Source organism: Morone saxatilis, unplaced genomic scaffold (assembly GCF_004916995.1).
Source record: "Morone saxatilis isolate NCDOM2014 unplaced genomic scaffold, NCSU_SB_2.0 Contig9, whole genome shotgun sequence".
Taxonomy (NCBI): domain Eukaryota; kingdom Metazoa; phylum Chordata; class Actinopteri; family Moronidae; genus Morone; species Morone saxatilis.
Genome location: NW_023340268.1, coordinates 5632594 through 5644188, shown reverse-complemented (window position 1 = coordinate 5644188; position 11595 = coordinate 5632594). Strand labels below are relative to the sequence as shown.

The 11595-nt window shown below is 39.9% G+C and overlaps 3 protein-coding genes across 3 annotated transcripts in view; 2 read left to right on the top strand and 1 right to left on the bottom strand.

Moving 5' to 3' along the window:
- The window catches only part of cap1 (CAP, adenylate cyclase-associated protein 1 (yeast)), a 9275-nt gene extending 4883 nt beyond the window's left edge, over positions 1-4392 (top strand). Inside the window, exons 7-12 of the mRNA XM_035681912.1 lie at positions 178-361; positions 563-741; positions 1013-1136; positions 1542-1624; positions 2002-2145; positions 3064-4392. Coding sequence (XP_035537805.1) covers positions 178-361; positions 563-741; positions 1013-1136; positions 1542-1624; positions 2002-2145; positions 3064-3147 — 798 coding nt within the window. The 3' untranslated portion in view covers positions 3148-4392. The remainder of the gene's footprint in view (positions 1-177; positions 362-562; positions 742-1012; positions 1137-1541; positions 1625-2001; positions 2146-3063) is intronic.
- ppt1 (palmitoyl-protein thioesterase 1 (ceroid-lipofuscinosis, neuronal 1, infantile)) lies at positions 4393-10731 on the bottom strand. Its single transcript, XM_035681040.1, has 10 exons — positions 10598-10731; positions 9755-9877; positions 8524-8633; positions 7491-7618; positions 7122-7192; positions 6476-6578; positions 6233-6323; positions 5413-5511; positions 5228-5299; positions 4393-4895 (listed from the first exon to the last, which is right to left on the bottom strand). The coding sequence occupies exons 2-10, from the start codon at positions 9867-9869 to the stop codon at positions 4773-4775; spliced, it is 912 nt and encodes a 303-aa protein (XP_035536933.1). The 5' UTR covers positions 9870-9877; positions 10598-10731; the 3' UTR covers positions 4393-4772.
- A 31-nt stretch (positions 10732-10762) lies between these two features.
- The window catches only part of rragcb (Ras-related GTP binding Cb), a 6404-nt gene continuing 5571 nt past the window's right edge, over positions 10763-11595 (top strand). Inside the window, exon 1 of the mRNA XM_035681039.1 lies at positions 10763-11214. Coding sequence (XP_035536932.1) covers positions 11035-11214 — 180 coding nt within the window. The 5' untranslated portion in view covers positions 10763-11034. The remainder of the gene's footprint in view (positions 11215-11595) is intronic.

The following is an 11595-nucleotide window of genomic DNA, read 5'->3' as shown; positions in this document are numbered from 1 at the left end:
ATCAAATGTTCAAATCAAATACAAATAGTTGGCTAAAACGTCCCTATTGTGAATTGTACTTGTTGCTCCATCTTTTTTTTTTAATAATTTCTCCTCTGTACCCCGTACTGCAGACGAAGATCTAACTAACTAAAAAAAGTTACACTATTTATAATATACATTTTCTGTCCACTTCAGGGTCCCATAGCTTCGGCCTCTGCAGCTCCTCCCAGTGCTCCTGCCGGTGGTTGTCCTCCTCCACCTCCCCCCGGACCTCCTCCTCCCCCCATGGACATCAGCGGATCCTCTGGCGGCGATGGCGGTCCTGACGAGCGTAACGCTTTGTTCGCCTCCATCAACAAGGGAGCCGACATCACCAAGGGTAGGTAGTCACAGTGACTAATCATAGCTGAGTATTATTGCCGTCTGAATTTTAAAGATGTGGAAGCCTGAATACTTGCGAAAGTTCCTCTTCCCCTCGTGTAAATCATCAGTTATGAATCAGTCTGTAACATTTTGTGTCTGAGCCAGAAACATGTTGTACTGCTGTACTTACAGTTCTCTCTTTCCATGACCTCTCCAGGCCTGAAGCATGTGAGCGACGACCAGAAGACCCACAAGAACCCCACCCTGAGGAGTGGTGCTCCAGTACGTACCGGACCAAAACCCTTTGCTTCCCCGGCTGCCCGACCTGCTGCGTCTGCCACCCCGACCCGCACGCTGCCCCCCGTGCTGGAGCTGGATGGGAAGAAGTGGAAAGTGGTAAGTTGTTGGTTCACTCTCACTAAAACGTTTCCTCTAAGCTAGCTGAGCTCATTTTAACTTGTAGTCAGTTATTCCTGTAAAGGGCAAGTTATTGAGGGGTCAAATTAACTGGAGCAGACTTGTTGTTTTTGTGGCTTTTGGCTGGAATGATTTGTTTATGTAGCAGGCTGAATGAGTCACTGGACCAGAATAACTCTTTATAAATATATTTAACCTTTTTAGAGGATTTTCTTGTTCACTTGTGCTTTCTTCTTGTTGCGCTCTGCAGGAGAACCAAGAGGGAGTGCAGGACCTGGTGATCAGCGACACTGAGCTGAAACAAGTGGTTTATGCCTTCAAGTGTAACAAGAGCACCCTGCAGGTCAAGGGCAAAATCAACTCCATCACTGTAGGTAAGAACAAAAACTGTTGGGATACTGCGTGAGGTGAAAGGGACAGATGAATGTTCTGGAAACAGGAAGTTGGTGTGTTTTGGCATCCAGCTCATGGAGGCAATTATGGTTCTTTCTCAGAGACATTACTCAGTCATAATCTGTACAAACAGACATGACGCATGTTGTGAACAAATCAAAATAAGACAAATACTAACTTAACTAAAAGTACACAAATTATATATATATATATATAGAGATAGAGATCGAGAGAGAGAGAGAGATATCTGTATGTGCTTATAAGTTGAAAACAGATGTTTTAGAATTGCCCTATACCAATACAAAACGTGCAAAAACAGACAAGTCTCTTGCCAGTTACATGACGTGTACGTCTGCTGTCTAAATATGTTTGTTTTTCTCCATCAGACAACTGTAAGAAAATGGGCCTGGTGTTTGATGATGTCGTGGGCATCATAGAGGTCATCAACTGCAAGGACGTCAAGATCCAGGTGTGTACGAGATGCAGTGTAACATCAATCTGAGACTATCAGAGACACATCTGTGGCTCAGCAGACTTCAGTGTTGAGACATTTGGCTGGTTGATTTCTGCTGTTATGTCACTCTTCAGAACATAATGCATTTTTAATGAACATCCTGCTTTATATTCATGTAGTTACACAATGCAAGCGGCTCAGTTTTGTCCACAGAGAAGCTCCACTGCTGCATTTAGATTCAGCCCTTTACTTGGTAGCACAGTAGTTAATCAGTGCAGAGAAATGTCACATACAGCAGGAAATAAATCAAACCCTTCGTACCAACATGTTGTTAATCAGCAGCCATCACATGTACTTATGGGGAGGGAATCTTTGTTTCCTTTTGTCTCCAGGTCATGGGTAAGGTTCCCACTATCTCCATCAACAAGACGGACGGTTGCCATGTCTACCTGAGCAAAGACTCTCTGAGCTGCGAGATCGTCAGCGCCAAAAGCTCAGAGATGAACGTCCTGGTACCCAACAAAGACGGAGAATTTGTGAGTATCCTGTCATTACATTTAAAGGAATGTTCCGTATTTTTCCTATTGTCAACAAATCTCAGGACCTCAGGAAAAGACCAAATGAATCATATTATATGTTATATATACAAATAACAATTCTTTATATACAAAGGTCTGATACAACTTATTCCTCTGGCTATAGAGCTTCATTGTTGTCTAAAAACTATTAAAAACACAGTAAGCCACATCACTCCCACCATGAACACTAGTTTATTTTGAGTTAATCGCACTTTCAACATCCTGCAAATGTAAATATGTTGCAGCCTCCCTCTGGACGAGCCCACTGACTTCCTGTTCGCTCTCCTCACATTGACATAATGGCATGAAATAATTTCTTCATACATCTTTTCTGGGCTTTTGAGATTTTATTGTCCTGAATGGACCAAATTCTAATTATAAAACAAGTCATTTCAAGGTGTTTGTGACACTGCAGTTTTACAGCCGCTCCTTTCCTGATGATTGTGTACGAGGGGTGGGGGCGGAAGGATATTTGGGCTGTGTGCGTCATGTGATAGTGCACTAATGAGGGTGGCCATTATGCCAAAACCTGCCTCACAGTGCTGATCCTCTAGGCTTTGGAAAATACTCACTAGGATATCAAATCCACCGCTGAAAATAGTCCCCAGCAAATACATTATCTCCTCCTCTGTGAGTAACATTCGCTGAAAACTACAGTGTGCAGAACTTCTAGGAAATGTTTTTGAAAACTGAAACTATATTTGTGAACCATTGTTAAAGATTGACGTCTTCAGTGGGAACCAGTGAGAGCCACAGACAGAATAAGTCAGAAAGCATTAAGAGACGGACAAACAACTATTGAGTTTAAAATATAAAAAACCCACAGCATGTGAAATACACATTTTAACCCGACTTCTCTCTCTCTTCCTCTTTCAGACGGAGATCCCAGTTCCTGAGCAGTTCAAGACCGTCTGGGACGGCAATAAGCTTGTTACCACAGCAACAGAGATCGCCGGATAAACGGGGGCAGCATGTGAAATGGCCGCCCCTCCTCGACACCATCCCCACCCTTTTTTTGCAAATGCCTTCCTGACTGATCCACCACCCCACCAGCTAACTCTCACACTGTAGACTGAGAATTGGACCTCATGCGTTATATCTCCCGCCCTCCTCCCTCTTATCAGCCAATCACAGCTTAAGCTGTCCCTTCCGTAAGCCAATGAGAGGACTGCTCACTTTTATCTGGAGCAAAATCCTCCAGCCAATCAGCAGGGAGCAGCTTGTCATTCAAATTGGGTTTTCCCTGTGAGCCAGTGAGCACTTTTTCGAAAACATTCATGAGTTTTGCCAATAGCTGGGATGCTCTGTATATTTTTTATCTACCTGGATAATGCTGAGCTAAATTTAACATGTAGAATAGCCAATATGGGAACAGGGATATTGATTCCTCTGCAACAAAAGCACTGCAGCCAATCAGGATGCTTCAGGCTGCTCTTTTATTCTTTCTCCTCTTCCTGGTCAGGAGGGGCTGGTGTGTTTTTGTTTTTTTTAAAGTTGTGGCCTGATAGGTTTCTGTTCCATTATATGCAACTCAATGGTGAAGCACTTGTAAAAACACCATCCTTTTACAGAGGATAATGGCATCCATATCACCTCCGCTGATGTTAACAATATTAACATTCATAGTGGATAATATGAAATGTCAGCACTCTCAGAGCACAGTAAAAAAAAGAGTTGCGTCACAAGACCACTGTCAATTTCACATCATGAAACTTGATTTAAAATAGCAGGAAAATGATCATTCTACGTGCTTTCCACTTAAACCCACACATAGGACATTCCCGAGTATTAAAGAGAAACATTCCATATAAGGAGGCGTGTAAGAAAAAGTTTGCGATTTAAAGAGCAAAAAGAGATGTTGATACAAAGTGGAAGACAAAGAAGAGACTTAAGGACATAATCATTGATTGTTAAATGCTTCACCGCAGTCTCTAGATCTGAAATATCTGCTGTAATCATCTGTATAGATATGAATAATTATTGACTAGTCTTAAAACATTAGCCCGACCATCAGTGTCTCTCCACTCGCTCCTAGCCACGTCTGCACTCTTTGGTTATCTTCGGCTCTTGAAGCTGTGAAGCTCTTCGCTGAATTTTCTTTTATATTGTCTCTTTCTTTTACCTCTTGTGTTTTTTTTTTTTGGGTCCAAAATCAGAATTCAGCTCATTAGTATTGGAGACGTCATTAAAAATGTTGCAATAAAATGTCTTTTGGTTTGTCTTTATTGGATTTAAAGGTGTAATCTGTACATTTACAGTTAAACAGAAAAAAACATTTTTAAAAAGTCTCATCCAACATTTCTCAAAACAATCTGACCTCATCAGAACAGCTCACATTGGAAATTACACTAATAATCTAATGTTGGTAAAAACAGTAAACTCGCACACAAATTAGCTGCTAAAATTAACAAAGCATTATAAAACAGAATCCACATGCTAAAAGTGATCAGTGCAGAATGAATGAATTAGGTGCTTTTTGCATCCCTGCTCTGGTTGTTTACTGTTAACGTGCATTATATTGCTTTAGAGACAGAATTTGTATTTGTTGAAGTCCGATATATTTTCTCTGAGACGACTGAAGGGTTTTAGTGTAAAAAAGGCAGCAGGTGAGCGGTGAACCACTCTCTGGTCAGCTGGAGGTGGTCTCCCTCACTAGACAGAAAAACCAGCTTTCCCGCCTTCTCCATCGCTGCCAGCCCCAGACGATCCTGCAAGTGGACACACATACACACACAATTTAGACCTTCTTGATTTAAAGAAAATATAAAGTATATCAGAAAATGGTGAAAACTTTCCCAAAGGCCAAGATCACGTCCTTAAAAGTCTTATATCCACAACCCATAGATATTTAGTTTATTGTTAGAAGATTAAAACCAGAAAATATTCAGATTTGATGGGTTGAAATCAGAGAATTGGGATATTTTTTATTAAATATTTACCTTAAAATGATTATAAAATATTAGTTAATGGATTAATCATTGCAGCTCTAGTGTCCACAGGTTAAAGAAACGTGTTGTAATGTGTCAATAAACACTGTTACCTCTTTGTAGAGAACGCTCTCCTGTAGAGTTTCGGTCTCTTTGGCCTGGCCGGTTTTCAGGAAGCCGAACCACTACAGCAAGAATCAGGACAAGAACGTTTGTGACGCTGCTTTATTATATATAAAAACTTTATATTGTTCAGGAAGTAACAGCAGTTTTTACAAAAGTGCGTTTGGTACGTTACCTCAGTATCAACAGGATCCACTACAGTGTCCTGTAGGAACTTGACCATGACGAACTTCTCCAGCAACTGAAGATTCTTCTTATAAGTCTCATTCACAGCCTTTAAAAGCAGAAAACATGGGATATTAAAAAACATATGCTACAGAAACATAAATTGATGACTGTGTGAAGCAACATTTACAAGAGGTTTGTACATTTTATCAACATAAATATACAGATTGGTGATAATTTAAAGGAACACAAAACTCTCTCCACATTTCTTTTTTACAAATCAATTTGAACTTTAAACTGACAAAATAAAACTAAGTCACCTTTTATAAAGAGTTTATAAGTTCTGACTAATAGATTTATTCATTGTCAATGAATCCTTTACTCATGCTTTCTATTTAGTAACAATGTTGTTACAAATGTTGTTAAACCATTAATAAATGCTTGTTAAGCTTTCATTAAATCAGATCTGCTGCAGGCGTTTACTGCAAGCGGTCGGATGACTCTCCCTGATTTTTTACAACCTGGCAACCTTATTAATAACTTATAAGTAACTGATCTATGACAAATTATTTATCAACCATTAATAAAGCTATCAGCTACAACCTTTTCTAAAGGGTGACTTATTAGAAAGTGATACCAAATCTATTTACTTCTTCCTTCTGGAGCTTTTACCACATCTCACAGTCTTCATCAGTGCTAAACTACTTTTTCCAAGTTGAAGAATAAACCTATTATTTCCCAGTAGCAAAAGCTTGTCTGAACTCATTATACTGGATTAATGCCTCCAGGTCTGATCTGCTTTAGTGAAAGTGCTGCGGCCGCATACTGACCCGCTCCTGATTGATGTCGGCCAGGAAGAGGCTGTGCTTCTTGTACAGGTCGTCATTTAAGGGGTCATGCCAGTACTGCGCCTGCACCAGGCTGATAACCACAAACACAACATCCAGTCAGTGCTACAGATCAGTTCAACTGACAAACAGACTATTGTTCTGTAGATCTGTACAGTGGTGGTGATAGACACAATCAGCATCACTGAGACGTTGACATTCAGAGATTAAGGAAAGATAACTTACTGTTTTTGAACCAAGTCAGTGTAAGCTCCACTGTTCAGAGCCTTGCGGATCATGTCACAGATGTGGGAGCTCTCTCCGGGACACCTGGGCAGCCCGTACACTCCTGAGGATTCAAAAACACACAGTGAAGATGTCTGCAAACAGAGATTGTGATGATTCATATTCACGACGTCTTCCGGAGCTTAAAAAAACCATATGGAGGAACTAAATACAGGTCAAGACACAAATTCTTCTTTAAAAGAAGAAATTTGAACAAAAAGGACATTCATTCTGTCAGCGGCACAAAAATACATAAAGATCATGTGATCGAAAGCTCCAGGAAAAAGAAGAATTAAGTACTACTTAAGGTTAAAATTTTACATTTTTTAAAAAATGATCAAACAATGTTAGGAGCAACTACAGGACGTTCTTTGTCTGCTGAACACAGTGTTTTTGAACACTGAAGGAATCCTAACTGGGAGAATCTGACTGCAATGGTGGTGAAGACAACAACTCCCATGACCCCACACTACTTCACGATGTCATTCATTCCTTAACTCTGCATAATAAGTAAAGAAAGGGGTAAAAAAGAGAAATGTTTTTTAGTGCTAGCTTTGCCGAGGGAAGTGAGCTGAACTGGTGTTCTGGTTTTTCACCGTGACACTACCTTGGTGCTGGCCACCGATGGAGATCAGGTTTTTCATTGGTGGAGAGGGACAGCGCTGGGCCACAGCTCTCCTGAGAAGAGAGGAACCAGGACAAGTCAGAGTGAGCTTCCTCATTCTTGTCAGGAGACAAATACTTCAAAAGCAGAAAATAAGCTCAAACAGATCTGCAGCCTGAGAATGAAGCTCAGGACTTGAACCTTACTAGCTGAAATCATGCTGTTCTCTAACATATTGGTATTTCTTAAGTATTTCATTCACTCTGCAGGAGAATCACGCAAGAGGGGAAACCACACAAACACAGAAGTTGTCCATTTTCTACCACATTCACATAACAAAAGCATTCAGTGTCCAGAACAGTGGGTACATACAGAAACTGTGCCCCCTGGGAGAAGCCCATAGCATTGTATCCTCCCTTCAACTTTGGGTCCTGAGCCAGCTGAGCGCACACCATGGACACCTGCTCATTCACATCCATGAAAAACCCATTTTCTGTGTCCTGCATGAGGGGAGACATGAAAAGTTCAAAGCATGACAGGCACATTAAGAAGAAGAAAACGAGCTCCGTCCACAAGGGTAAGAGCCGAGAGATTTAAGTCACGGTGTTACGACGGATCAAAGCAAAAGGCAACAGAGTCATGCTGGTTTGGCTATGAATATTAACACTGAAATATTACATAGTGAAGTTGTAAAGGAGCCATTTTATTTTTTTTCTGATGTAACTTGTGCCACTAGCCCTGCAAATATCAGTGAATAGGAATCCTTACATATCATGTGGACGTATCAATCGAACACCCCTATGTCACTATTAGTTACCTTGTGATAATGAGTTGAATTGCTGTTAATATTAATGTTTCTCTATTTCTCTGTACCTATTTCTGCACTTATCTTGTGACTTTTTGCTCCACGTGTCATTATTAAATAAACATGTCACATTTTAACATGTAGTGTGTGTTTATGCAAGAAAACCGGACTTTTCTATTGAAGGCAGTGATTAATTAATTGATTGATTTAATTAAGTCTGGAGTTACTGAGCAAGAGAAACACTGTAAAACAACCTTATAGACAAAAAACAACATTTAAATGCTCTGCCATACAAAAATAATACAAATTGTCAAAAAAAAAAAAGAGTGTGCAGATCTTGTTTTCTACTGCAACGTAAAATGTTTATTCTGGCGACCCCTGTGGACAAAAGTGGTAGTGTTTTCAAAGGGAATCCGAACCTGTGGCGGGGCATTAAGAATAACTATAAAGAAATAGCCAATCTTCTCCCTGATGGTCTCCTTTGCTTATGTAGGTCATATTAGAGGCATCAGGATTAAATTGTAGTAGGTTTAAAGTTTAAAGTTTTAGCACTGACTAGGAAATATATTCACTTTAAAAGGTTTTCCAGTGTGAAAGTACCTGAATGACGTTCTTTCCGATCATCAGTGAGAGCACGTAAATGCCGGAGATCTCCTCCTCAACCATCTTCTTTATCGACCCCATGCTGAGCGGGTTACAACAGCTGTCACCTGGAGTGGACACATAAATATTCACTTTATTATCATTTAAAATATTAAATAAAACCATCAGTAAACTGACCCTACTAACAAGTATTGTCAAAGCCAAAGCCAGATATAGCTTACATTAAAAAATATTACTGTACTGGCACTTAATACAATAAAATATAATAATATATACACTATATAGAGTAAAATATAATAAAATAAGCATGTATATATGTAATTGTCCCTAGAAAATGCACTGTTTTTTCCTGTTTGAGCAATGTTTGTTAAGAAGTGGGGACAAAAGGGGTTGTGTGTGATAGACAGGGCGGGGAAACTGGACAGAAAAAGATGGACTGGATTGGATTCATTGACAATAAGATAAATATAAAGGAACTCCTTATCATCTAACCTTATCAGAAGAAGATGGTCATAAACAAAAGTTCTTTTTCAGAAATATTCTGGCTTACATTAACATCTGTTAAGCTAATAAGGAATCAGACAGCAGGTCAGTGCACAGCGCAGTCCTCTGCTGTTAAAACACAGACGCTTCGGTGGATCATAACAGGTTATGTAACCTAAGAGAGGGACCTCAGAGGCACCTGAGCCAGTGTTGTTGTTGAAGGAGAAGAGAAAGTGTTTTTGTTTTTTTCACTTCCCCTGACAGTATTTTCCCAACCACCATGGAATTAAACTTACAACTTTCCAGTCGTAAGCATAACTGAGGCTGCACACCACACCTTATCTCACATTACGGGTTATATGCTTTGTATTTTAACACTTGTTCTTGTTTTTATGCTTTCAATTTCACCTAAATGTAGGCAGTAACATGTGTGGATACATAATGTATTATCATGGGACTTTCCAAACTTTCCCCTTTCTGTTCTGAAAGCTGTCTGAGGACCACAAACAGATATCACTGTTAACATTTTGTCTTTCGTGTCTCCTTATAGCCATAAGATTGTGACACAAAGGAGGCAACTCAAACATGTACACTGCATTGTGCAGAAAATGGAATCACAGTTAAATAAATAAATAATTATCGGTAGAAATTATTCCTGGTTTTGTTCACATGTCCAATTACACAGCTCCCTGCGGATGGATTTAATGCTGTTATTAAATCGGTATAAGAATGGGCAGCCACTCACCCATCCCATGCCACAGCACCAGTGGTACGGTCCCATTGTCGGGGTTATAAACTGGGCTGCCAGCAACCAGCAGCACCGGACCAGCCAGGAGGAAACACAGGAGCGCTGCTGCCATCCTGGACCCTGAAACAAACATATAGGAGGTCAAAGAGTGCATTCATATTGCAAAATCAGATTCTCCCTTCTTCACTTTTTACTATTGTAGCATTTATACAGACTGTTATCATAACAGATCCTTCCAATCTCTCATCTCGGCCCTGATAATTCAGTGTAACCTGCCTCTGTATGCATTCATTTATCTCTGTAATGCTTTTCTTAAGCATTAACTTTAAAAATAGGTTTGTTGTGTAGCTGTTACACACGTTTTTGTCAAACTTTGTACATGCATTGTTCTCTCTTTCTCCTAATAATACAATTAAACATGAAGTAAAATGGGAAAACACAATAAAATTGATTGTGTCTAGCAGAATGTGCTGTTACAGACATGTGAAACTAAGCTGTGTGCATTTCCTGTTATCTACAAAGCTTTCGATTCATTATAAAGGACACAGAGACTGTCTCAGATATATCAGCACAACAACGAGGCTTAAACAGTGAAGCAGTCCAGGAACAGCAGCGACACGAGTTAGACACACTTTCAATGAATCACGAACAAGCTAAATAACTAAATCAAGGTTTTACATCCAATAAATCGATAATGAAACACATTTTTAAAAGTGCAGCAGCAGATTTACGCTATAAAGAAGCTTAAAATCAATCCAACATTTTAAAAAAGCTTATAATTTTAACGTAAAAAGCAAAAGAAAAAACATAAAATGTCTAAAAAAAAAAAACATTACTCACCGTTTGTGTTCTTCCTGCTTCTGTCCGTCGGACTGCTCGTCACATGACTATGTTTGGAGCGAACAGCCAATCAGATTCAAGAGGGGGCGGAAACGTCTAACTTGTGACTCGTCTTTTTTTTTTTTTTTTTTTTGTTGTTGTAATCCTACCTGTTTCTAAATCTGATTTAACCAGATCTGTGGCGATATTATGGCAGCCTAACATCTTGGCAACTTATATCTCAAACCCCGCGCGGATACGTCACGGTCTCACGGTGCATTTTAACTAAATAAACACCGCGGTCTCCGGCTTAGCTTGCCATGCTAGCTCGTCGTGAAATCCGACAACAACATTTACAGCCCGCGTTGTTTTCAGCCAGGTAACTCCGATGTTTGACTGCTGACCGGCTTCCAACGGAGCACAGCCAAGACACAGAAAGCCAGGTAGTAAAGCACAGGATGTCTGTTCAGTATGAGGAGCCTGAGTTAACGGGAAGTTACGATGTTGTGGGGTCGTTTCCCAAAAGTTTTGGCTACGGGGTGGAGGAGGCAGACATGGAGGAGAGCTGCACATCGGCTGATAAACCCAGAATACTGCTGATGGGACTGAGGAGGAGTGGAAAGTCCTCTATTCAGAAGGTAATCCACCTGAAACACACACCTTTAAGCCATCAGCACACCTGGTGAGAGCTAAAGGTTTGTCAGAATCAGAAGTTTGTTTATTGCCCAGCAGGTTTGTGACCTGGTGCATAAAATATACAAATGTACAAATACAAATATACACATATACAAATACAAATGTACAAGTATTCAGTTATTCAAATCACACAGAAACCACACAGAAAAATAAAGTACTTTCCAAATATAAATAGATAGAGATAAGAAAGATAAGAAGAGAAAACTGTGCAGAAGAAGCGTCGTTTGGACGCTGGATAATGAATATAATACAGTAATATGGTTGTATGAATATAATATGGATTGACTGAAACACCAGGATATTAAAATCGTAATTTGACGTTC